The sequence below is a fragment of the Prionailurus bengalensis genome, chromosome D2 (assembly GCF_016509475.1).
Source record: "Prionailurus bengalensis isolate Pbe53 chromosome D2, Fcat_Pben_1.1_paternal_pri, whole genome shotgun sequence".
Classification (NCBI taxonomy): domain Eukaryota; kingdom Metazoa; phylum Chordata; class Mammalia; order Carnivora; family Felidae; genus Prionailurus; species Prionailurus bengalensis.
In genome coordinates, this window is record NC_057351.1 from 37,560,889 (window position 1) to 37,588,303 (window position 27,415).

Here is a 27,415-nt window from a genome sequence, read left to right on the forward strand (position 1 = left end):
CGAGGATGAGGAAAGAAAGGAAAGTACACGGAGTCATCTCACAATCACCCCTCCTCTCTCGAGTACAGACCCAGGAGAAGCTGGAAAAAAGTCTGCACAGAAAGTACACCTTAACCCAGAGTGACACGGTGGTTGGTATGCTCGTGCTCAGACCTCACATTTCCCAACATCAGTTCAAAGCACTTCGGTTTTGATTTTCCCCACTTTCATGCAGTGTTGGGAGTCTGTCTAGTTTGCCATTTTTTTGAAAACTGATTACTGCTATTAAAGATGTCAAGAATGTATTATAAATAGTAGGTTTAACGAGAACACTTAAATTAACACTTTACTCGGTGTTTTATATGTTAGTAGTTTGATATAAGAAGTGTGTTTCCATATGGTGTCACGGAAAGGTCTTTGCACTCTGGCCTGAGGTGACACACTGGAGGCCAGCCCCGGGTGTTAGGCAGCTCCCACCCTCTCCCCCAATTGTTCATCTCCAAAATGAATTCGCTCCCCAAACACCGTGTCCATGTGAGAAACACAAGAAGCACAAGACTTGGTTTTACTGAGAGGGGAGAAGAACAAGGAGTATTTTAAAAGCGCAATAGAGCTGGGAGCTGAGGTCCCTTCATCCGGTCCCCGGATAATTCGGATGAGGGTGCTCAGGGCCCAGGAAGTGACTGGTCCCGGGTCCCACCCATCAGCCAGGAGCTGAACTCCATCCCAGGTCTCCCATGGCCACTCCAGGGCTTCCTGCTCTGCACCGTGCTGTGCCTGCCAGGGCCAGGTCTTACTCTGCCACAGCACCCCCAACACGTACCTCCTGTCCGCCCTGGGGGAGCATGGGGCCACAGGCTCAGGAGGAGAGGGACTGGCTTTCACGAGACACTCACTGGGGCCAGGCACGAAGCCAACAAGAAAGACCCAGCAGAGGCTCACCAGGGTCCAGGGAGAGGGCAATGTTCCCCGAGCGGGCAGCCCGCCCTGAACACACTGGTCTCTTCTATTTGGGCAACACATGACAGCCTCTAAGTTCCTGGAACGCCCTCCCGCTCCCCTGCTTGTCCTCCCTGTCCAACGGTACTTCCTCCCCCCGTCACACGCAGCTCCCACTCTGTCCCCCCGCACCGAGCTCAGCTCCACAATACTGCAAGTCAGAGGTACAGCAGGAAGGCGGGAAGCCACTGCCAGCCTGAGTGACCAAGCTGGCCTTTCTATGGGACAGGAGCTCTGCCAGAGAGGCTGGTCTTGGGACATAATTTGTCATCTAGAAGAACCTCTGTGATAGGCAGCGGTGCCCCACAGCTTCCCAGTGGCAAGGACCAGCTGCCCCAGGCAGTTCCTTCCCATCCTGAGGGCAGCGAGCCTTCACGGGACCTGGTCAGCCAGCGGCCAGAGGCTGGGGCAGCAGCCCTAGACAGGGAGGCCCTTGTGGACACGGCCATTCGGGGAGGGGGAAGCTGCAGAGAGGGCAGCATCCAGAGCCAGGCAAAGACCCTAACAGGCCCCCCAAAGCCCTCTTTTCACCACAAAATGCACTCCAGAGAAGAGGGTAGAACGGCAGAGGTGGGGTGAGTGAGCGAGGAAAGAGAGTCAGTGAAGAGGGAGGAACAAAGAGAAAGGAACAGTGTAGAGAACACACAGTCTGTCAGAAAGAAAAGGAACCCCCTCCTCGGCTGAGCACAATGAAGACAGTTCCGAGATTAGGGAGGCAGCCTGGCTAGAGGGCCGACCTGGGCTGACCCTGCCAGGAGGCGGCTGCTGGACAGAGACGGGGTCAATCCCAAGGGGCCTCATCAGACCATGGGGGAGATAAGACCCTCCCAACGGCACCTCAAGGCCAGGACCGCCAAGGCCACAGACCCGGCCTCCTCTGGCCAGGTGGGGAGTGGTCTTGTCTGAGAAGCCAGACAAACTGGAGAAGGAACAGAGCGTTTCAGCTCTGGGAGCTGCCGGGGCAGGAGCAGAGCTTCTCCTGTCCGGCCCGCTGACTCGGAACAGTGCCTAGAAAAGATTCCTGCCTCAGCTGACAGGCAGACTTGGCATCCAGCCAATGCCCCCTGCGAAGGCCCAGAAACTGGGCTCCAGGCCGAAGGGCATGCTGAGTGCTGGGAGCGGGGGGGGGGGGGGGGGGCGGGGAACGGCAGACCGCCACCAGCTGCTGGCACCGCGGGAAACTGGGAGCTCTATCACACCCCTACAAGAGCACCATTAACCTCCAGAACCTTGAAAACCCCTCGAGGGGGCTGCTGTCCTACCACCTTCCATGCCTTTTACACATTCTCCTGGACCTTTTCGTTCAGTGACTGACGAGTCACTTCCAAAGTTTCCTTCTTCATCGTTTTGTCTTCCTTCTTTAATATCCACATTTCCCCCAACAGTTAAGCTCTCAGATACCAGAATGAAAAAGCGAAGGGATGGTTTCTCTGGCACAATGCCCAAGTCCTAATATGTTATCTGTGCTTATTAAAAATTCCTTCATCATGGTCTTGTAAAAATTTCATCAAAGTAGATATTCCTTTTCATGAGGCTTTCGTCCTCACGGCCTGGATAAGTCTCAGCCCCCCCCCCCACCCCCCTTATACTAAATTGCTCCCATCTGGCCCACTTTTGCCTACAGAAACAACTTCATAGTGCTCACCCTAGTCCCAAGAGGCAGTAAGATCCAGACAGGCATAATAATCATCTTAACAATAAAGTAAACACTCAAATCATTCCTACTTTACGGGGCACCATTCTAAGTGTGTTTTCCACATGCATCCATTGGACTGTCACAGCTACCCTGTGAGGCACTGCTATTGTCTCTATTTTGTAGATGAGGAAACTGAGGCCCAGAGAGGTAGGAGGTCCCATGACTGAGGAGCGCCCCTCTCCAAGCACAGGGCCCTGTCCCTTGCATTCCCACAGCCCCTCGCACCGCCTGAGCATAAGGAGGCATCACTGTCCGCAGAGACCCTCACAGGCCTTGGCCCACCCCTCAGGCATCAGCCCTGCCTCATGCTCAGTCTGGAGGGCGCTGGGTACACTGATCTAATGCATGCTGCCCCTGCCTACTTGCCCAACGTTTAACACCTTGCTTTTCTCTTCTCACAGACCAGTCTTAAAGACTGCATTCTAACAGAGCTGCAGAGCAAGTAGAATGGAGAGGCAAGAATGGAGAATTATTTCAATGGGATAAAAGCCTGCTGTGATCAATTTCAGCGGCTCTAAGCAGATCAACCAACAGGATGGGAAGGGAATCTCAAATAGGAGGAGTCCACCAGTCCACATAAGCCCCAGAAGCGCACACATGAACCTGAGGGAAAAATGTGTTAGCAACAAGGCCAAGGTGGCTCAGGTAGGAAAGATGTAGAGACTCCTTGCTGATCACTCAGGAGTCAAGCTTTCTGGCTCAGTTCTGATGCTACTCAACCCCTAGCAGCTGAACCTGGAGGCCATGTGCCCCAGGGAGCAAGGCTTTAGAAGGGCCTTGTGCTCAGCCTACTATCACATCTTCCTAGCCGGAGTCCAGATGATCCCTTTAAAGAGCAGACTCCTCAGATGTAGAGGGGAAAAAAATCCTTGAGGGTGCTCTCCTGAATTCACAAGGCCAAAGGTATGGATGGCTTTAAGCCCTTGTCCTTGGGATCCTGCTTCTCAGTGAGCAAATCTTTGAGACACACACTGACCGTCAACACAAGGCTGATCTACAATCACTTAACCAAGAGTTTGGGTGTGAGAGTGCCTGTGAGCGGAGGCCACGCTTGTCTGTGCATGTCCTGCGACTTTCTTGCTATGCTCTAAGCTCCAAGGCCCGGACCACAGCCGGACTTCCCTTTGCATGCTCTACGGCACGCTAGAGCCGGGCCCCAAGTGTGAGCTCAGCAGCTACCCAGGCCGCATTCGATAACTCAGCCAGCACGCAGACCAAACAGGAGGAGGCTACCAGTGCGGATGCTGTGGCCCCCATCGCCCTGCCTTCCCCGAGGCGGGAGGCCAGCCGCCCCACACCCACCTGTCTCAGTGCCTCCATCTCCTCGCTGGCAGCCTTCTTCTCAGACGTGCTGCTCTTGAGCTTGGACTCGGCCAGCTCCACCTCGGTCTGCAGCTTGTCGAGCTCAGAGATGACCTGGTCGCGCTCGCTCATGATGAGCTTGTACTCGCTGTACACGGCATCCCGCTCCTCCTTGTACTTCTCCGACTCCTTTGCCATTTTTAACTGCATGGTCCTCAGCTCGGTCATCTCCGACTGCAGCAGCTCCATTTCCCACTGCAGGTCCTTGTTCTGGGCTGTGGCCTTGTTCAGCTCGTGGTGGATGGCCTCAAACCTGGGGGAGAGAGGCAGCTGGGACGTGGGGGGCGGGGACCTGCCCAGGCCGTGCCGCCGTACTGGACAGTCAAGCATGAAGTTTCGAGTGAGGTCATCCGCACCTCCGACAGAGGAAAGTCACGGAGTGCCGGTGCCCCCGGACCTGGAATTTTTCTCAGCCTTTACAAATACCAGAAGTTGATCTGAGGACTTCATGCCCTCTGCTCTACTAGGAATAACAGTGTATTTCTTCCACAGTCAAGCCACATTATTTTTAAAAAATAAAAACAAAACGATGCTAGCATCGCAGCATATAAGAGGTAAACATGGACTTAATGATCATTTAGTCCGACCACCCCATTTTTCAGATACAGATGATAAGGCCTGGGTGTGGGTGACTGGGGCGAGGACACAGCTCAGTCCTTCTGGCCAGGAGGCACCTTCCACACAGGCAACCCTGCAAATCAGAGCCTGCAGCTCTATAGAAGCATTTGTGAATGCATGTTCTTTAGAATGCCAATCCTTCATGAAGTGCCATCAAAAAAAAAAAAAAAAAAGTGTGTTCTCTGATGGCCTTACATTGGGAAACACTGTGTCCCCCTCCTGGAGAGACTAGTACAGAGTATCAGAGTAAAGGCTCTGAGAAGTCCCACAGACTTCTGCCTAAGTATAACCTGGCAACCGTATAAGTATAACCTGTCTAAGTATAACCTGGCAACTCCTAATCCCTTTTACATCCAGAGAACAGCATGCATAGGACACCAGTGAACCCTCCAGAGAACTGGCGTTCTGCAGGAATGTACCTTACGAAACAGTGTTTGAGGGCAAGGGTCACTTCCCTGCAGATTTTATACCTTTAAAAAAGTGAAATTTTAGAACAATGCCTAGGATGAATAACTCTCCTATGCTGGGCGGGTAGATGACACAGAAGGGAGAGGCTTATGAGGAGATGTAAGAAACGAGGTGGTCAGAACACATCAGAGCTGTTCAGACGGGAGGAAAAAGTGCAATTCCCAAGCCACAGTGAGTGCCAACAAAACATTTCCAAAATATTCCAAAAATTTTTTTTCAAATGAAAAGGCACAGTCACTTGTGCCTTCCCTTTTCTTTTTTTTTTTTTTTTTACTCCTTGGGAACAGCTGAGAGCCTTGCAGATAACAATAAGCCCACAAAGGAGAGCGGTCCCAAGGCAGAGAAGACCCACTTGGCCCTCTGGCCGTTCTCTGCGCACAGGAGACGGGCGGACGGGCGGCTCTTACCTCCTCAGGGAGAGGGCACACTGGTGCTGCAGCTGGATGGCCGTGTCCCTCTGCTGAGTCAGCATCTCCGTCTGCTTCAGCAGACGCTGGTTCTCCTCCTCCAGCTGTTCCAGGCGGCTCAGGTCAGAGTTGTGGATGGCAACTTTCTCGCTGTACCTCTTCCGCAGGGCATCATAGTCCTTCTTGACCACCTCCAGCTTGTCCATGGCCGTGTCGTACAGTTTATTGAGAATTTCTGACGACCCGTTGTGCTTCAACACCTGGGGACCAGAGAGGCACACTTACCAAGGACCTGAGGACAGAAGGAAGGGCGGGCTTGCCACTGTCCTCTGTCCGGGGGTATTACTGCTGACAAACGAGGGGAGGCCACACCTTCTGGCCTTTGGGAGGCTCGAGATGTGATTCCACAGGCCTCTCAATCACACTGGCCAATTCACTCACTCACAAATATTTCCGAAGAGGGAGAAAGGAGTTACTGTTGCAGCCCCGAGACGTCTATCCTTAGAAAGACCTGCTTACAAGCTGACCCTTGGCTGGCAGCTGGGAGCTTGAATGGCAAGCAGTCCCCTACACTCACGTAAAACGTTCCTCAAGGCGGTAAGAGGGGCTCCCCGTGCCTGGACTGGACAGAGCGTGGCTTAGGCTGAGCACATGTTTTCTCCTGGGAGTCCAGAATTTCAGTACATGCTCGGCAGAGGGTGCCTGTACGGCCAGACCCCACTAAAACCCCGGGGCAGGGAGTAGGTCACAATTCAATGATAGAAGAATTAAGGGTGTCCCATGTGACTCCACAGGGGAGGACTCTCAGAAACTCGCAAAGTCCTCTGGACTTTGTCCCATGCACCTCTTCCCTTTGTTGATTTTGCTTTGGATCCTTTCACTGAAATAAATTTTTAGCCCTGGGTGTGATTATATGCTGAGTCTTATACATCCTCCTAGCAAATCACCAAACCTGGGGGGAGATGTTGAGGACCCCCAGTACAAGTACCTAACATATCCTAGATGCCGGTGATGCTGGACAGGTCATGTAAAGACTGTGACCTAGGGACCTTTTATCCTCATGGGCAGAAACAAACACACAGAGACAAGTAGAGAGGTAAAGAGAGTTATTATTATAAAAATAATAACTAAAATAACTTCAGATAATAATCAGGGCTACTAAGAAAATATAGAGGGGCTAAGGCTTAAGGAGGCCTCTCTAAGAAGGTGACTTCTGAGCTTGGATGCAAATGAAGAGCAGCAGCTAGAGCACACAGAGGTGAACAAGTGCAAAGGCCCTGAGGCAGGGACCACCACACATGGTCTAGGCACAAAGAGAAGAGAAGGGCAGGGCTCCAGTCAGAGCCCCACAAACAAGGCTGAAGTGAAAAGAGGCTGCAGAAGTGGGCACAGCTCCAAAGCTCACAGCAAGCAAAAACTGTACCCTGAGCGAGATGGGAACCATGCAAGGCTTGTAAGCAAGAAGATGGTCTACTCTGAATTACAGGTACTGAAGTTCACTTGAGGTGCTGCTCTAAAGAGTTGGGGCGCCTGGGTGGCGCAGTCGGTTAAGCGTCCGATTTCAGCCAGGTCACGATCTCGCGGTCCGGGAGTTCGAGCCCCGCGTCAGGCTCTGGGCTGATGGCTCGGAGCCTGGAGCCTGTTTCCGATTCTGTGTCTCCTTCTCTCTCTGCCCCTCCCCCGTTCATGCTCTGTCTCTCTCTGTCCCCAAACTAAATAAAAACGCTGGGGAAAAGAAAAATTTAAAAAAAAAAAAAAAAAAAAGAGTAAACAGCAAGATGAGTTCATTAGTTGCCAGAGGCCTTCTGACTTCTGCTAAGCACGACAGGGGATCTGAGCCCTTGGGTGGGTCACTCCACATCTCTGGATTCCAGTTTCCTTACTCCTCCAATGATAGGACTCAACCAGAAAAGCTCGCTTAACTCTTCCAACTGCAACACACCAGGTGTCATCTGCTTATTCAGCATGGACCCAGGGTTATCAGATTTTCGCAGCACCAAGAACCAGAAGAAGCTAGGATACCGAACACTCCCTTGGAAGGGAATGTCCACTCTCAATAAACATGACAAATGAGAGCCAGAAGTCAGAATCCCAGAGACAAGGAAAGTGAGTCTGTTCCCCTAAGACGTAAGCCCTAGCTCCCGGGATCGCAGACATCAGAGAGGAAGGGCACCCCACAAATCTGCCCATTCGGGGCGGTTACTCTTGTTGCTCCCTTTTTTCCTAGTTGGCTTTCTTTTTTTCTTCTTCAAGCAAAACTCCTGCAATCCTTTGCAGGAGGCAAGGACACTGAAATACAAACTCATTTTTAAAAACCAGTAATAGGGGCGCCTGGGTAGCTCAATTGGTTAAGCCTCTGACTTCGGCTCAGGTCATGATCTCTCAGTTCGTGAGTTCAAGACCCACGTCGGGCTCTGTGCTGACAGCTCGGAGCCTGGAGCCTGCTTACGATTCTCTGTCTCCCTTTCTCTCTGACCCTCCCCCATTCATGCTCTGTCTCTGTCTCAAAAATAAATAAATGTTAAAAAAAAAAAAAATTGGGATGGTGCCTGGGTGGCTCAGTCTGTTGAGCATCTGACTTTAGCTCAGGTCATGATCTCACAGCTCATGAATTCAAGCCCCGTGTCAGGCTCTGTGCTGACAGCTCGGAGCCTGGAGCCTGCTTCAGATTCTGTGTCTCCCTCTCTCTCTGCCCCTCCCCCACTCACTTGCATGCACTCTCTCTGTCTCTGTCTCTCTCTGTGTCTCTCAAAAATAAATAAACATTAAAAAAATTAAAATCAGATTAAATTAAAAAGTAATAATAGGTTCTTTGGCAGTTAAAATCCTTTTAATTTTAATGTTTATTTATTTTAGAGAGAGAGAGAGAGAGAGAGAGAAAAAAAAAACAGCATGAGTGGGGGAGGGGCAGAGAGAGGGAGACAGAATCTGAAGCAGGCTCCAGGCTCTGAGCTGTCAGCACAGAGCCCGACACGGGGCTGAAACCCATGAATCGTGAGATCATGACCTGAGCTGAAGTCGGACGCTTAACCAACTGAGCCACCCAAGCGCCCCTGGCAGTTAAAATCTTGACTGTTTTGTAAAAATGCTTCAATGTGGCAGACAAGAGCTGCACACTTAAACCAGTCAGAAAACCCCTAAGCACACTCTACTGTCTCAAGTCTTTTTTTGTGAAAAAAAAAAACAGAATATCTTCCAAACATACAGAAAAGCAGAGCACCTAATATAACACCATTTTAAAGTACTCACCACCCAGCTCTAATCCTGCTATCTTGTCACATGTCTCGAAGTGTTCTCCCAAGAAATAAAGCATTATGGGTGTTGCTAAAGTCCCCACCACATTCTTCCTCTATCCAGCACCCCCCTTCCCCTCCTGAATCAATCACTCCCCTAAATTTGCTGCCACCCATCTCCATGCACAATACTTTATTCATTCTCCCTATTATTCATAAAAATCTCTTATGGTATCATACCATGTGTTCTCCTTTTTATTCAATGTTGCTTTTGAGATGCGGTCAAGCAACGCAAGTAGGATTTCACTACATGAACACATCTGCGTTCTTTGCCTGTTTGTTGGAAGTTTACATGGCCGCCATAACAGTCTTCACCATTTTCTTACATTTTTAAGTGTCCATTTCAGTAGTGTTACGTATATCCATACGGTTGTGTGACCCACCTCCACAACTTTTTCATCTTGCAAAACTGAAACTCAATCCCCATTAAACAACAGCCCCCCATCCCCCTCTCCCCTCAGCCCCAGGAGCCTCCCTTCTGTATTCTCTCTCTCTGAATCTGACAACTCTAAGCACCTCATACAAATGGAATCATGTAGTATTTCTCTTTTTGTGATGGATTGACTTCCTTTAGCAGAATGCCTTCAGGGTTCATCCATGCCATAGTATGTGACAGAGATTCCTTCCTTTTTAAAGGTGGATAATATTCCAGGGTAGATATTTACTACATTTTGTTTATCTATTCATTTGTCAAAAACACTTGGGTTGTCTCTACCTCTTGGCTATTGGGAAAGTTAGATTTTTTTATAGTATTGCTAATTTCATAGACAAGTAAGAGCTCTTTTAACTCCCATCCCCAAATGACTGGAAAGACAGAGCAATTCTCCTTATGACTCCTGCTTACTGACTACACACATCTTCTCGTCTATGAACTGCCTGTCTGTATCTTTGATTTTCCTTCTTCCCTCCTTCCCCACCCACACCCCTCTCTCCTCTTCTTGTAGGACTTATTTTTAAATTCCAGACACTAATCCTTTCCCAGTTGTATTTATTACAAAATCATCTCCCAGTATATGGCTTATGTTATACCACAGCTTCCCATTTTGATATAGTAAAATCTATCAATCATTTCCTCTACGGTTTGGGCTTTGGTTGTTTTATTGAAGAAGCTCCTTCCTACCTTGAGATCACAAAGATACTCTCCTATTATTTTTATCTAAAAAGTTTTAGTTTTACTTTTCACATTTAAATCTTTCAACTACATGGAATAATTTTTTTCTGCACATTGTGAGATGGAGATATAACATTTTTCTTTTCCATAAGCCACCAAATAAGAACTGAGCCCCTGAGTCCAGGACAAACTGAGGATACCAGAAGGTATCCAGGTGCAGGCAGTGAGGCCTGGAGGACACCAAGCACATCACCCAATGCGGTGCCCACAAGTGAGGGGTGAGAAAAATGTCCCACAAGGACTCATGCCCACACAGGCCCAGGACACAAAGAGAGAAAGGAAGAGTTCTGACTTCTGCGTCAATCAGTGCCTCCACCAGTGTCTGGAAAAGGTCCAGTTTTTAGACTGGAGTGTCCCGACTTGTGGACAGTACCTCAAACATTCCAATTAAAAATCACTTCAGGGGCGCCTGGGTGGCTCAGTCGGTTAAGCGTCCGACTTCAGCCAGGTCACGATCTCGCGGTCCAGGAGTTCGAGCCCCGCGTCGGGCTCTGGGCTGATGGCTCAGAGCCTGGAGCCTGTTTCCGATTCTGTGTCTCCCTCTCTCTCTGCCCCTCCCCTGTTCATGCTCTGTCTCTCTCTGTCCCAAAAATAAATAAACGTTGAAAAAAAAAATTTTTTTTAATAAAAAAAATAAAATAAAATAAAATAAAATCACTTCAAATGTGGCACAAGAACAGACACTCAGATCAATGGAACAGAATAGAGAACCCAGAAATGGACCCACAAATATATGGCCAAATAATCTTTGACAAAGCAGAAAAGAATATTCAATGGAATGAAGACAGTCTCTTCAGCAAGTGGTGCTGGGAAAACTGGACAGCAACATGCAGAAGAATGAACCTGGACCACTTTCTTACACCATACATGAAAATAAATTCAAAATGGATGAAAGACCTAAATGTAAGACAGGAAGCCATCCAAATCCTCGAGGAAAAAGCAGGCAAAAACCTCTTTGATCTTGGCCGCAGCAACTTCTTACTCAACATGTCTCCAGAGGCAAGGGAAACAAAAGCAAAAATGAACTACTGGGACCTCATCAAAATAAGAAGCTTCTGCACAGTGAAGGAAACAATCAGCAACACTAAAAGGCAACCGACAGAATGGGAGAAGATATTTGCAAACGACATACCAGATAAAGGGTTAGTATCCAAATCTATAAAGCACTTATCAAACTCAACACCCAAAAAACAAATAATCCAGTGAAGAAATGAGCAAAAGACATGAATAGACACTTCTGCAAACAAGACAACCAGATGGCCAACTGACACATGAAAAAATGCTCAACATCACTCATCATCAGGGAAACACAAATCAAAACCACCATGAGATACCACCTCACACCTGTCAGAATGGCTAACATGAACAACGCAGGCAACAACAGATGTTGGCGAGGATGCAGAGAAAGAGGGTCTCTTTTGCATTGTTGGTGGCAATGCAAGCTGGTGCAGCCACTCTGGAAAACAGTATGGAGGTTCCTCAAAAAACTAAAAATAGAACTACCCTACGACCCAGCAATTGCACTACTAGGCATTTATCCAAGGGATACAGGTGTGCTGTTTCGAAGGGACACGTGCACCCCCATGTTTATAGCAGCACTATCAACAACAGCCAAAGTATGGAAAGAGCCCAAATGTCCATTGATGGATGACTAGATAAAGAAGATGTGGTATATATATACAATGGAGTATTACTTGGCAATCAAAAAAAATGAAATCTTGCCATTTGCAACTATGTGGATGGAACTGGAGGGTATTATGCTAAGTGAAATTAGTCAGAGAAAGACAAAAATCGTATGACTTCACTCATATGAGGACTTTAAGAGACAAAACAGATGAACATAAGGGAAGGGAAACAAAAATCATATAAAAACAGGGAGCGGGACAAAACAGAAGAGACTCAGAAATATGGAGACCAAACAGAGGGTTGCTGGAGGGGTTGTGGGAGGGGGGATGGGCTAAATGGGTAAGGGGCACTAAGGAATCCACTCCTGAAATCATTGCCTCACTATATGCTAATTTGGATGTAAATTTTAAAAAATAAAAAATAAAGTTTAAAAAAATCACTTCAAACGTTTTACTCTCGCAACATCCCCTCAGCCAGGTGAGAACCCCACTGGCTCCAAAAGCATCCAGTGGCTTCTGCAGAACAAAGGCACTGCTGCCATTCCTGGGCTTTCCCACAAGGTGGCAGCCCTGGGCAGGCCAGCAGCATGCTCTCCTCAGCTGCCTCGTCCTCCAAGCCTCCTCAAGAAAGCAGCTAGTTCTAAAGGCAGCCTTGGCACAGCACAAAGACCTCGTTTTGGGCCATGGTATCTTCACGGGTCCGCAACAGAATCTGGAGTCGACACTGTGGCTTGGCCTTTCTTCCTTGGGCAATAGCCCCCAAATGCCCTAACCATAAGGAACTTGGATGAGAGCCTGTGTGACAGTCCAGTGCAGTGAACCGGCTGCCAGGATGGGTCACAAGTTCCCAGAGAGACGGTGTCAGTCAGGGAAAACCCCGAGCAGATCCCGGAATCCTTTCTGATGCTCACTCCCAGCCTGAGCTGAGTGGTGGGATCCAGGCTGTGTTGTTTCAGCCGTGGCCCAGCACCACAGGTGACCACTGTGCAAGACCAGATCTTGCTTATTATGAGCTGAAATCACCTTCCTCGACTTCTACCCTCTCATTCTCGTTCTAGCCCTAGTCATGTAGAATAATTCCTTTCCCGACAGACAGCATCCACTCAAAGAGGCTCGCAGGCCCCCAAATACTTCTCAACTTTCCTCTACAAACAAGGCTCAAAATCATGCCTGGGGGAATGTGATCAAAAGCCTCTGAAGAAGTTTGGAAAAATCATGGCCACAGTTAACTCCAGAGAATTTGAAAAGCCATCCTATCTATTAGTGTAGAATTTTTCCTTTTTATAATCAGAAGACTATGGTCTTATTAGATAGATAGCTTGACCTATGTACACGCCTGTGCACACAGTACTTAGCTTCCCAGCAAGGCTAATGCAATTCCCAGTGAGAGAGAATACTTAAATTCAGTCCAGCATTCTAAGATGAGACGGGCAGGAATGTTCTCGTCTCAGGCAGGCGACTCTCCCAGCCCTCGAGGACCGGGGAGGAAGTGGCCCAGGGGAGGGGCAAAGCCAGGGTCTGGTTCCATCCACACAGCAGGACCAGGCCGCTGGGCTGCACCCCACAGGGAGGCCAATGAGAGAACTGCCTTCATCTCTACACTGGTCAGGAACACTAGTTTTGCTGGGCTTCTGTGAGGCCTGCCCATCAGAAACTAAGAAATACCCCTTTCTCGGGATATCTGAGAAAAGAAGTCAACTTTCAGGAGTCACCAAAAGCTGCGGTGGGGGGAGTGACTTCACTGTTGTCTGTAGTTTTTCTTTTCTAACCAAAGAGCGCGTGTCACCGCAGTAAAGAAAGCAGACACTGCTCCCCCAGCCAAGGCTTGGCAACCTCTGCCCAGGATCTCTTGGGCAACCAAGAAGAATCCAGATGGCGCATTCTGACTGCGGCACCTGGAGATGGGCCGGCCAGGCTGCAAGCCTCCCCCGACACACAGGCATGTGGACACACGCACGCGCACAGGGAAAGTGGGAGAGCCCGTGCCGCCCCTCCCCGCCAGGCCTGCCTCATTTCCTCGGAGATAAATCATGCAGAGGGCTGGGGAGCCCCACAAATCCCTCAAGCAAACACGCAAGTCAAACAGCACCATTTACCCCGCAAGGGCCTCTTCAAGTTAACAAGGCATGGGAGGAGCCAGGCAACAAAACCAGCCTTGTCCAGCGAGGTCAACCTTTGCCCTCGGGCCCTGTGGGGAGGAAACCTGTGGCCACCCCCGTGTCCCTTGCTCCCCCACTTCCTCAGCTGCTGGCCTACCCAAGAATGAGCTTCGCCTCAGTCCTGGTGAAGGTGAGGCAGTCCAGGCTGAGGACAGCAGGTGGTCCTGGCAGTTCAGAGATGTCCCCTCACCCCCACCCCCACGGCAGCCAGCCTCCTTTCCTGATGGGGTCCCAAGGTGGCACTTGCCAAGGGACCCCAGTCCAGCTGGCCAGAAGTGGGGAAACCTACTGACTGTTGTAATAAACTGCCCCTCCACCCCCGGCAAGGGTCACAGCTGTAGGAAAGGACAAGAGAACAAGACATGGGCTGGAGGGGTCAGGGAGAAAACCTTCCCATGTCATCTGCGGGAAGAACAGGAAAGGGGAGGAAGGGAAAGAATAATCTCAGTCCGGATGTTTGTTCAAGCTGTAAAAGTCCTCAGGAAAGTCAGAGAACGGGAGGCAATGAAACTTTATGCCTCATGAGGGCAGACGTTTTTTTTACGACAAGGTGGCAACTGGAGTCTTGTTTTCAAGATATAATTCATATGCTGCACAATTCACCCTTTAAAGTGCACAAGTCAGCGGAGTTGGTGTATTCATAAGGTCGTAAACCCACAAGGTTGTGTAGTGACGACCGTGACGTAATTCCAGAACACTGTCATCCCCTCGAAAGGAAACCCGTGCCCATTAGCACTCACCTCCCTCCTCCCAATCCTCTGGCCCAGACAACTCCTCATCTACGATCAGTCCCTGTGGGGTCCCCTGTTCCGGACATTTCATATAAATGAAATCATACACCATGTGGTCTTTCTGTGACTGGCTTCTTTCACTTAGCGCCACGTTTTCAAGGTTCATCCGTAGAGCAGTAGGTATCAGCACGTCATTCATTCTTATGCCGAATGACATTCCACTGTAGAGAATACACTGTGTTTTATTTACTCGTGCATCAGTCGGTGGGCATCCGGACTGTTTCCACTTCTTGGCTGTTCCGAACGAAGCCGCTATGGACATTCCCATTACCGGTTTTTGTGTCAACATGTGTTTTCAATTCTCTCGGGTATACACCTCGAGGTGGAACTGCTGGGTCACACGGGAACTGTATGTTTAACACTTTGAGGAGCTGCCAAGCTGACGGCAAAAGTGGCCCCTTTTACATCCTGCCCAGCCGTGTATGGGGGCATAGCCACTAATCCACAGCCTCCACGAGAGGAGACTGCAGTCCAGCACTGATGGGACTAGAATAAAAGCGACGATAGCAAGCATCCATGGAGCGCTTCACACACGCAGGTACACAGTGCCACTGCTTTATATGCAACATCTAACCTCCAGGACAGACGACCACAGGAGATGAGGTCTGCCTCCCTGAACAAGTCCCCCTCTGCCACTTTCTGGAAAGACCATGGGGCTTCCCCTTAGGCTAAGATGGAGCCAGCAACACATCTGGAATGAGAAATCTCTCACAGAAAAATAAAATCCAAGCCAAACCCAAGGTGAAAGGCTAACTGAGCCAAATTTAAACCAGGGTGGGAAAATGTCCACAAATAAGTGAGCAAGGAGACAGTGGGGTAAAGGTAAAGGCAGGGAGGGACGGCCTGCCCTCAGACTGGGGCGGCCAGCACTCCCAGCCCCCGGGCAGAGAAGGCACACCAAACCCTCATCCAGGGCTATCATCCCTGCCTCTTGCTGTGGTTTCACACTGCCATAAGAGGGAGTTAGCAAAAACAGAAAGGGAGGCAAGTACAATGAACCTAGGACATTGTTGTATTGGGCTATAACTGGGAGTGTGAGATTTTCAAGATATATATTACATATTGAATATAAGGGGGGGGAGAGTCATGGAAATGGAGATGTAATGGGGGGGGGTGGTGATGGAGTACTCAGATATTCCCTACTCTGGCCACTGAGAGGACTTGGGAGCAGTGATACCCAGTAGTATCACTATACTACTATCACTATACCCAGTAGCTACATGCAGACCCAACATTCAGACCTTGCTTCTAAGTGCCATCCTCTATTAAAAGGAATGAGGACTCCTTGGAGAAATGGTTGATTCCCAAGGCAGGGGCAGGAAATAAAATGAGCCTGGGACATTTTCTTGTGCCAAAGAACAAAAAAGTGCTCAAAGAGTGGGAAGGCCCTGTCAAAAAGACAAGAGAAGCAGTCCTGAAGAGGCTCCCACTGGCCACAATGAATCCCAACACACCGAATAAAACAGGGATTCAGGAGTGCACACAGAGAGAGACAGGCAGGCAGGCAGGCAGGCAGGCAGGCAGGCGAGGGGAAAACAAGTAACTCTGCAGTGAAGCCCAGAGAGCACACCTTCATTTAGTGATCAAAGGAAACATCACTGGTAATGGCTCCTATCCAGCCAAGTCCCAGTCTCTAAGACACAGGGAGAAGGTGGCAGTGTCCCTTCTATGGCAGTCCCAAGATGCACAAATGGAATCCAACCGGGAGCTTGGACAAATCCAGGTGGAGGGACATGCTACAAAGTAACTGGCCTGTAATCTTCTAAAGCATCACAGCTACGTACGTCACAGCCTGAGGAGCCCTTCCAGACTGAAGCAGACCAAAGAGACAGAAAAGTAAATGCACTGCTTTGTTCTGGACTGGATCCTCTTCCTATTAAAGACACTATGTATACGACTGGGAAAACTCAAATGGGGGCTGATGATTAGATGGTATTATGTATCAGTGTTGGTTTCCTGACGTTGATGTTTGTATTACTGTTATATAGGAGAACACCCTTGTTCATGAAAAGCACACAGGTTGGCAGTTTGTTCTGGAATAAGAAGGAAAAATTGTTTGTGCTACACTTGCAACTCTCCTGTAAGTTTGTGACAGTTTCACAATTTAAAAAGTTTTAATTGTAAATGAAAAAAAAAGCAAAGAAGATAATGTCATGCTAAATTATCAGACGAGTTCAGATCATCCTATATGAGCTCTGTCTCGAGCAAGCCCCAACAGTCCCGCTTTAACTCCAGGAGCCATAAATGGTTTTGATGGGGACGGGGCGTTCTGTGACAGTGCTCAGAGGACACCCTGCCGCTCACTAGGATTGCCTTCCAACCCCAAACATGCAACCATCAATGGACTAGAACATGGCCTCGGCTCCTACCATAAAACCAAGCAATTCCAGTCTCCAGTCCACAAGCTACAAGACAAGAACTGGCCAACATCACTCACAGCAAGTCAGTTTTCTGAAATGACTGGCCCACCCTTCATGCCTTTGCCCATGTGCAACAAGAGCTGAGCAAAGAGAAAAAACTAACTTGGAATGCAATCCAGCAGCAAAGGAAGAGGCCACATTCCCACCAAAAAGTAATGACAGTAACTACTCCATCTCAAATCTGCATAGGGCTTCGCTATTTCCAAGCTTCTCTCTATCTGTGTTCTCACACGATCCATATAAAGGAAGGAAACTACAGACCCCCAAGTCCCCTTACTAAGTCAAATTCCTATTACACAATGAACAGCACTGCACAGCACCTCCTCGATAGCCCTTGCAATGTGTACCATTGACAGCGATACACAGATGTGTGTGATTATTTGACTAGACTTAGTCTCCCCCATTAGACTGCAGAGTTCAACAGAGCAAGGGTATAGTGTCTGCTCGGATACCCCAGTGCTTCACACTAGGCAGACACTCCAAAAATACTTGCAAAACGATCACATGGATACAGGGGAAGAATGGAAAGGGGTGGGGGTAGAAGGATGGATGATGGGTGGGTGGATGGGGCATTGGGAGAATAAGGGATGGGTAGAAAGATGGATGATGGGTGAAAGGATCGACGGAAGGTGGGAGGATGGAGGATGAGTGCGACGATGGACAGGAGGTGGGAGGATGGACAAAAGGTGGGAGGATGGAGGATGAGTGGGAGGATGGATGGGAGGTGGGAGGATGGATGGGAGGTGGGAGGATAGGCAGGAGGTGGGAGGATAGACAGGAAGTGGAGGATGGAGGATGAGTGCGACGATGGACAGGAGGTGGGAGGATGGACAGAAGGTGGGAGGATGGAGGATGAGTGGGAGGATGGACAGGAGGTGGGAGGATGGACAGAAGGTGGGAGGACGGAGGATGAGTGGGAGGATGGACGGGAGGTGGGAGGATGAGTGGGAGGATGGATGGGAGGTGGGAGGATAGACAGGGGGTGGGAGGATAGACAGGAAGTGGAGGATGGAGGATGAGTGGGAGGATGAAGGGAGGTGGGAGGATGGATGGGAGGTGTGAGGATGGAGGATGAGTGGGAGGATGGATGGGAGGTGGGAGGATGGAGGATGAGTGGGAGGATGGATGGGAGGTGGGAGGATGGACAGGAGGTGGGAGGATGGATAATGAGTGAGAAGATGCATGGGAGATGGGAGGATGGATGATGGAGGGAAGATGGATGATGGAGGGAGGATGGATGATGGAGGGAGAATGGATGATGGGTGGGAAGACAGATGATAGGTGGGAGGATGGAAGTTGAGTGGGCGGATGGATGTGAGGTGGGAGGATGGATGGGAGGTGGGAGGGTGGACAGGAGGTGGGAGGATGGAGGATGAGTGGGAGGATGGATGGGAGGTGGGAGGATGGATGGGAGGTGGGAGGATGGACAGGAGGTGGGAGGATGGAGGATGAGTGGGAGGATGGATGAGAGGTGGGAGGATGGATGAGAGGTGGGAGGATGGATGAGAGGTGGGAGGATGGAGGATGAGTGGGAGGATGGATGAGAGGTGGGAGGATGGATGAGAGGTGGGAGGATGGATGAGAGGTGGGAGGATGGATGGGAGGTGGGAGGATGGATGGGAGGTGGGAGGATTGACGGGAGGTGGGAGGATGGAGGATGAGTGGGAGGATGGATGAGAGTTGGGAGGATGGATGAGAGGTGGGAGGATGGATGAGAGGTGGGAGGATGGACGAGAGGTGGGAGGATGGACGAGAGGTGGGAGGATGGACGAGAGGTGGGAGGATGGACGAGAGGTGGGAGGATGGACGAGAGGTGCGAGGATGGACGGGAGGTGGGAGGATGGACGGGAGGTGGGAGGATGGACAGGAGGTGGGAGGATGGATGATGAGTGAGAAGATGCATGGGAGATGGGAGGATGGATGATGGAGGGAGGATGGATGATGGAGGGAGGATGGAGGATGGATGATGGGTGGGAAGACAGATGATAGATGGGAGGATGGAGGATGAGTGGGAGGGTGGATGGGAGGTAGGGGGATGGCTGATAAGTGGGAGGATGGCTGATGAGTGAGAAGATGCATGGGAGATGGGAGGTGGAGGGAGGATGGATGATGGAGGGTGGGTGGGAAGACAGATGATAGGTGGGAGGATGGAGGATGAGTGGATGAACGAGTGGGTAGGAGGCTACCCAACCTCGATCTGCCCCCAGCCACCCTGCCTGGCTGTACCTGCTGCTGTTGGGCCCGGAGGTCACCAATCTCCTTCTGGTCCTCCTCATGGAGCCGCTTCATGTCCTCCCATGACTGCTGCAGCAGGTTACGTTCCCGCAACAGCTGTCCGTTCTCCCGCCTCAGCATGTCCACATCATCCTTCAGCTGGGTCTGGTCGCTCAGGAGCCGGCTATGGAGTGTGCTATAATCCCCGCACACACAGTGAACCCCAGCCAGCCTCCAACCCTCTCCAGCCCCTCCAGGTCCCAGGACTCCCAGTGGGAGCCCACACAGCAACCAGGGTAGCAGCACTCAGAGGCAGGCCAAAGCTTGGTATCAGCCAAATGCCAGGAGGACCCAAACCACCTTTTAAAAACCTGACACCAAAAAGGGCACACGTATGAAGGCCAAGGTGAGGGCTGAGCCCTTACCTGGTACAGGCCCGGCACCTCTGAGTACTGAGGCGGGGCAAAGGGCAGCAGATGGGCAGGTACGGCCAGCCAACAGTCTCAGAGGGGCCCCAGGAGACCAAAGGGGAACATGCCCATCTGCCTCTCCTACTGCAGGAGCTGTAGCTGGGTCCTGGGCCGTGACCCAGGAGCACAGCAACCTGACGGGCCTGATCCCTTTCCTGCCCGCTGCGCTTCCAAGGCTGTCACCAGATGGTGTGAAGGCTCCACACCTCGCCCTGTACTTAGAAAAACCCACTTGAGACCCAAAGACCCAAACCCACTTGCTGAAGGCCCACTCACTGGTAGAAGTCGGTCTCCTTGGCCACCTCCTCGCACCGCTTCAAGGCATTGGTGTGCTGCTTCTGCAGGCTCTGAAGGTCCGACATGGCCCGCACACACTGGATCTTCAGCCTCTCATAGTCGGGATTCAGCCTGTGGTAGGGCCTGGCCCAGACAGCAACAGTGAACACGGGCTCCGGGACCACTCGGACCAAGGAAGGTCTCTGCCCCAGGAAACCTCCAGCCCAGCGTCCCCGGATACTGGCTCCTACACACCACGACCACCTGGGGTTTGTTCTGCTCAGACATCCTGGCCTCCCCAGACCGACAAGACCCCTAGGATGGAGGGCCTTGGTTGCCTGGGCTCCCTGCTTGAGCCTGGAGAGCTAAAAAGGTGCTGTCTTATTCTCTAGCAGCTCCCGGGAGACCGTGCAACAGGCCTTCACACACAGTGGGCATGCCAGAAACCTAGGATGGAGTTTCTCCTCTTTTTAGGAAAGTGACTGCCAATCCTGGGTGCACATTAAAATGCCAAGGCCCAGGCCAAATACATCAGCATCCTTAGGGATGTGACCCAGATATCAGGATTTTTTTTTAAACTCCCCCAGGGATTCCAGGGTGCAGCCACGATTGAGAACACTGGCCAGGAGTAATGCTTCCCAGAGTGGGGTTCCCAGACCTGCAGCGTTCATTTCACCTAATGCTGTGAGAACTGCAAACCTCAGGTCAGCCCCAGAACCCCTGAATCAGGCACCTGGAAGGGAGGGAGGGCTAACCAGCAAGCGGTGCTTTAACAAGCCCTCTGGTGATTCCAGTGCACAAATTCGAGAACCCCTGCCCTACAGCTGGCGTCAGTAACCTTTCTCGTACAGGGCCAGGCAGTAAATACTTCAGGCTTTGCCAGCCACACAGCTCTGTGTAACTACCCGCTCTGCCTTGGTAGCATGAAAGCAGCCAGGGACAGTATGGACTCTAGCACACTGGGTCTCCACTGGCCCTCCCTTTGTGCTGAGGACCATATCGTCATCAACACAGCCTGAAAGAACAGGCTTTGCAGCCTTGACGTCACCCCAGAGGAACCTTCCTCAGGAAGAGGCACACAACTCTGATGCCCCTAAGGGCAATCCCCCTCCCCTCAGAATCCCTACCAGCATCTCCCGGAAGGATGAATCACACTGTATCCCTCCTCCTCCTCTATGAAGCCCCCCTGGACTGTGCAGGTGGGTAAAGACTCTCCCTCTGCCCCACCCCATGGACCACCCTTCCTTGGTATCTACCTCTAAATCCCAAAAGAAGCAAAGATTTTCTTCAAAACAACAAAGAAGCCAGGTGGAATATACCCTCCTAAAACACATGTGGCAGGGAACAATTAATGTGTGAACATATAACGACCCATGTATCAGTGAGGAGGAGCGGCACACGCACATGCAGACACACACACACACACACGTGCACACACACGCATGCATGTAGCTGGGACTGGTCGGGGACTCAGCCATGGGATCACTATCTCTATTAGGACAGGGGCTGCATGCAAGCAGCAGACAGAGATAGAGAGGAAGCACACCATCTTGGTGCTGGAAGGCAGAGGCCTAGAGAGGGGCAGTGATGAACCCAAGACCACCTAACAAACCGGTGAGGAGGCACCAGAGTGGGACCCAGCCCCGCCAGCTGCTGCCAAAACCACCCATCAAATGATCATGAATAGAGGACAGATAGATGACAGACACGCCCACACTTCTCAATCTCCATGTGGTATGTGACTCAGGCCACAAGCTCCAGTCAGGCTTGGAGGAAGTATAAGCAGCCTGTGTTCCCTCCCCCCCACCCAGGGCTGTGGGGACAGTGCTTCAAAGTGCAGTGGGGACTGGGGCAAAGGGACACTCTGGCAATGCCATATGCACCACCGGGAGCTAAGGATGAGCATGCGGTGGGGGGCAGGGTGGGGAAGGGGGGGCACGATGGCATCAGGAGAGTAGCCCCTGTCAATTGGGCCCGGGCAGGGGAGCAGGTGTTGATCACCACCTCTTGTCAAAGGTCGTCCCATGTGTCGCGAAGGCCAGGCGCTTCCGCAGCTCGTTCCTCTCTCGGGTCATCAGCCGCAGCTGAATGGAGAGGTTCTCCACCTTCTCGTTCACTTGCCGGTCAGGAAGGAGGGGTGGAGGGGATGGCGCCTTCCCGGTGGTACCTGGCGGGGGGAAAATAACAAAGTGAACTTGCATTTAGCACTCACTGGGTCTGCCAGGCACTGTTCTGAGCCCTTGGCCTGAGTCAGCTAAGCCCAACAACCCTACCAGGTGGTCCTGCTAGCATCTGCCTTTCAGATGACAACGCCGAGTCAGGAGTAAGAGGGGGAACTGAGACCCAAGCCCGGGCTGTCTGCTCCAGAATCCAAGCATCACCCACCCACTCTGCTGGTCCTGCTGAGGATTCCCACTCTCTTCCCAGCCCAGCTTTGACACCTCCAAGATAGAACCCTTCTAGGGCCTGATTGGCACAACTTTGCCTAGTCTGGAAACAGCAGCTATCCACGCCTGGGCATGGAGAGGCCAACATGAGCCCTGAGCAGAATGGAAGACACGGCTTGCAGAAGGAGGGACAGGAGGGACCCAGAGAAGCTCCTGAGGCCCAAGGCAGCCGCCTCTGAGGCTGGGGCCCGAGGTCTGTGTCCCTGCCCCCAACAAGGGCTGAACGAACACTGCACAGCTTCCTTCTCCAACCTCTCCAAATGCCCCAAGGACCTGCCCCAACCAGCCCAGGTATATGGGCTCCTAGAAGGCTTTCAGAGAGAGCTGGTCACGACTAAGGTCAATGTAATGTGCTGCAGGTAAGTCCTGGGGCCTCTGGCTGCTCAGTCCATTCATATCAGGCCCTCATCACCTGTGCCAAGGACTGAGAGTGTCCCAAAGGGCATCCTATGCCTTATGCTACTACTAAGGAACAGCCGCAGCAATGGCCACCACCAGTACCTCTGACAAGATCCAAATCCTTTTCTAAGAAGAAAATATCTCACCCAAATGTCAGAGACACAGAGACAGGTCAGTGGTGCTTCTGTCTTCGACTCTGTCCACATATTCCCCCGGGACAGCCACTACCCCCTCCGAGATCCTAGGTAGGGTCACGGGAAATCACAGCAGCCATCTCATTTTATGGATGTGCTCCGGGAGGGTGATTCACAGGGAACAGAGTGCCTGTCTCCCCAGCAGCCCCGAAACATGCAAAGTGCAAGATGCAGGTCTTCTGACCCTGTGCCATCTTGACCACCAGCCCCCGACTGATCCTTGTTGGCTGACTGCTCATGCAAGCCAAGTGTCCCCCACAACAAAAGATGGGCACTTCGACACTTTGGGGAGACAGGCTACAGCACAGTGTGAGGCAGGAGCCTCCACCACTCAGTTCAGCATTATGCAAAGTGGGTACCTCCACCACCTGAGTGTAGTACCCCCTAAAGTGCATGTTATTATAAAACCATCACCACCATAACACCCGGGGTTCCTGTGCTCCAGGCCAGACCTCTGGGTCAGAATGCCCTCTGAGGTGGGGCCCAGGACCAGCATTTCCCACGAGCACTTCCCCCACCCCACATGGTTCTACTCCACGGCCTAAGAAGCCTTCCCCCACCTGTCCCCAAAAGACCCTGGACCCTTACCCCTGTCCCCAGAGTTTTAGAAATCAGCTGGTTACAGCTGTGCAAGCTGTAACTTTTTCCTCTTCTGGCAAATGAAGTCACTTGTATGAGCCTTAACCCAGAGCCAGGTCTACACTGTCATCCAGTCTGCAATAACTCAGCCAGCTCTCTGACAAGTGGGGCTTCCTCTGGACACGTGTCTGATGCCTCTTCTAGTGATGCCGATGAGCCAACCCTCTAAACAACTTTAGCAGGCAACGATCCCTGCAGGACTGGCAAACCCAAGACAATGGGATAAAAAGACAAGGAGCATCTGGGCGAGAGGAATTTCGATGTTCACGGCCACCGCCAACCCATACAAGAGCAGCCAACACAGATATCCCAAGCATTAATGTAATCTCCCAACAAACCTGGGTGGGCACTAACATTATCATTCCCATTTCAGAGCTGAGAAAACTGAGGCCCAGCAAGGTTAGGTAACCGACTCAAACCTGCACAAAGAGCAAGTGATGCCCTGGAGGAGAGCCCAGGCACCTGGATTCAGAGCACGCCCTCTCCACCTCCGTGCCTTGCTGCCTCCCACAGGACCACCACGACTAGCACTTACTTTGTACCTGGCAGTTTTTGAGATGCACCCCATCCCCTTACTGAAGACACTGCTGTCATTCCCATTTCACACATCAGGAAACAAAAATTGTCCAGGTCACAGAGCCAATAAATGACACCACTGAGAATTAGACCTCCCTCTGTCTACCTGACCCCAGAGCCCAAGGTCTTAACCTTAAAGTCCACAAAGCTTTTGATCTTAGGACCTCTTTACAACCTTAAAAATGATTGAGAACTCCCAAGAGCTTTTGTTTACATGGGTTATATCTATCTGATGATGTCTACCAGATTAGAAATTAAAACTAAGAAAGAATTTTTAAATATCTAATTTTAAAATAAGCAAAAGTGTTCACATAAGATTTTCTTTCTGAAAAAGTTAACTGCCCCTTTCCATTACAAAACAAAAAACGTAGCAAGAAGAGTGACATCGCATCTTTACAATGCTGTTGACATCTGGCCTGATAGAGATGGCTAGAGTCTTTTCTCTGTGTAATATCACACACGAGGGATGGAGCCTCTAGAAAACTCTGCCCTACAGCAAAGTCTGTGTGAGGAATGACAGTGGAAAAGGCAAGTGGCTTCTTACGATCATTAGGAAAACAGTTTTGACCTGACTGGCCCCCAGAAAGGGCCTCGGAGACACCATGCCATGCGAGAACAGGTGCTCTGTACTATAATCAGGTCCAAGAAGTATCACAGAAACAGCAAATCTAGAGTTTGGGAAATGAAAAGTACCACCAGGCTCAGCAACTTGCGTCCCGGGAGGTAAAGAATTTTCACCCCATTTTGTAAACGAGGCAACAGAAAAATGTATCCCTTCCTTGGCTTCTGAGGAAGCTGGAGAGAGAAGCAGGACAGAAAGAGAGGCCATCAGATCTGTCACCACACACAGCTACGGCCTCCTGTCCCAGCCTCCGGCAGAATGAGGACACTTGCTCGAAGATGTGAGGACCTAGGGACAGCCAATCATACAGACAGTGAAATGAGCGAGGACACTGCACAACCCAGGTGCTGGGTTCTTGTGCTAAGTGCACTCTGTCTTTACTCGATTAACCCCCAGAGCGCCCTCCCACGGATGTGCTATGATCATCCCGTGAGAAAGTGACATCCACAAAGACTGTACAGCCAGGAAAACAGTCCACCCCCATGTAAACGTGGCTCCAACTGGAGAGCCAGGGCCTCAACCACTACGTTACACTGTCTCTGGACAGGAGTATCCCTTTCCTGCTCCAAAGGTTTGAACATACATGAAACACACAAGAAATAAGGCTGCCCAGACTTGAGAAGCCAACACACAGCAGACTGACAGGGGAAAATGCTGCCTGAATGCCTATCCTTCCACAATAAGGAAGGTAGAAAGCACAGTAGGACCACAGGGCACCTCAAGAAGACTCCCAAGATATGCTAAGCCTGGACGTTCCAAATTAATGGCAAGTGTTGCAGAAAATCCTCTCCATCCCCAGTCAATTAAAAATAAAGTTTTTCTTTTTTTGCTTGCACCTCAAGGTTGAAAGATGTTTTGAAGAGGTACAGCCCCTCCATCCAGATGATTGCCAGAATCCCCCAAATGGCCACCAAGACTGTTTGGTGAGGGAGCTCACTACTTTACAGCAAAGCCCAGCCAAACCTGCCCCATAAAAATTATGCTCTGTACAGAGTTAAAATCTGTCTCCCTCTACTTCCCCCAATGACCTAGATATACTCCTAAGGGCCACACGATACAACTGTAATTCCTCTTCTACACAACAGACTTGCAAGTGTTTGAGGACAACTACCAAGTCCCTGTATCACTATCAGAATAGCTTAATTAAAACATGACAACACCGGGGCGCCTGGTGGCTCAGTGGGTTGATCACCCAGCTCCTGATTTTGGCTCAGGTCATGATCTCACAGTACATAGGATCGAGCACAGAGCCTGCTTGGGACTCTCTCTCTCTGCCCTTCCCCCATTGGTGCTCGATCGATCTCTCTCTCTCTCTCTCTCTCTCTCTCTCTCTCTCTCTCTCTCTCTCTCGGTGTCTCAAAATAAATAAATAAACTTTAAAAATTTTTAAAAACTTGAAAAAAATTAAAACAACACCACCTCCAAATGCTGGCAAGGGGCACGGAGAAACCAGAATTCCCAAATATCACCAGTGGGAATATGAAGCAACATGGCCACTTTAGGAAACACTTTAGCGGGCTTGCTTATTATTATTTTACGTGAGTAATCTCTACACCCAGTATGGGGTCTCAACGTACAACCCCGAGATGGAGAGTCACACGCCCGACCGCCTGAGCCAGCCAGGCACCCTGTCCGTCTTTTACAAAGTTAAACATGCACGTGCCATACCGCCCAGGAATCCCGCATCCAGGTATTCACACAAGACAAAAGAAAATGTACATGCACACCAACACCCACACACAACTACTAAAGGTAGACGGCAAATGGATAAACAGCAGCGTTTCCTTCCCACAAAGGAATACTACTCGGGAAGAAAAGGCCTCTGATACAAACCACCAGGACACATGACAGCCGGGGAATCTAAAAGCCCTCTGCTAAGTGAAAGAAGCCAGACTCAAAAGGCTATACCCCATATGATTCCATTTATAAGACATTTGGAAATAGGCGAAAATATAGGGCAGAAAAGAGATAAATGGCTGCCAGGGGCTGGGGGACGAGGGAAGAAAGGCTAAGTACAAAGTCACAGAAGAGAATGTTTCAGGGTGAGGGAACTGTCCTGTATCTTACTTGTGGTGGTGGTTACAGGACAACGTGTGGTCGTCAAAGCTCGCTTAACGATATAAAAAGGAGAGACTTTACTGTAGGCAATTTATATCTCAATGACATGACTTTCTAAAAAATTAAGCAAAAACAAAACCCTTGGTGCCCCTAAACTGAAGCCAGGGTCCCAACAGCGGCATGGTTGGTGGCCCTGTGGACCATCAGCACCCCCACCCCATCAGTCACCCCAGGAACAGCAAACATCATAAAGAACAAGCAAAATAAAAACTGACATCAAGTGAGTTGTCCACAGAAACCTCACACATCTTTCCCTTGGCTCTCCTCTCCCTGCACAGCTGTTTTTTTGGATTCAAACGCAAAACTGTCCACTCTCCCCAACTTTGCTCCTTCCTCTTTCCAAATCGGGAACCACTGGGGAAGGCAGATTTCCTTCTTCCATTCTGTGACCAGAATGGGGCTCCAGGGGTAAGGGATTTGGACTGTACTAAAACAGGGGTGCTGGGAGATGCCAGGAGAGCAGGCACAGGCC

At 50.6% G+C, this 27,415-nt stretch overlaps 1 protein-coding gene across 4 annotated transcripts in view; it reads right to left on the reverse strand.

Moving 5' to 3' along the window:
• DLG5 (discs large MAGUK scaffold protein 5) overlaps positions 1–27,415 on the reverse strand; it is a 128,726-nt gene that overhangs the window by 45,120 nt on the left and 56,191 nt on the right. For all 4 annotated transcript variants that reach the window (XM_043596676.1, XM_043596678.1, XM_043596677.1 and 1 more), the window contains 5 exons: positions 21,953–22,115; positions 19,949–20,092; positions 19,215–19,398; positions 5,530–5,789; positions 3,977–4,289 (listed from right to left, as the gene is read on the reverse strand). In XM_043596676.1, coding sequence (XP_043452611.1) covers positions 3,977–4,289; positions 5,530–5,789; positions 19,215–19,398; positions 19,949–20,092; positions 21,953–22,115 — 1,064 coding nt within the window. The remainder of the gene's footprint in view (positions 1–3,976; positions 4,290–5,529; positions 5,790–19,214; positions 19,399–19,948; positions 20,093–21,952; positions 22,116–27,415) is intronic.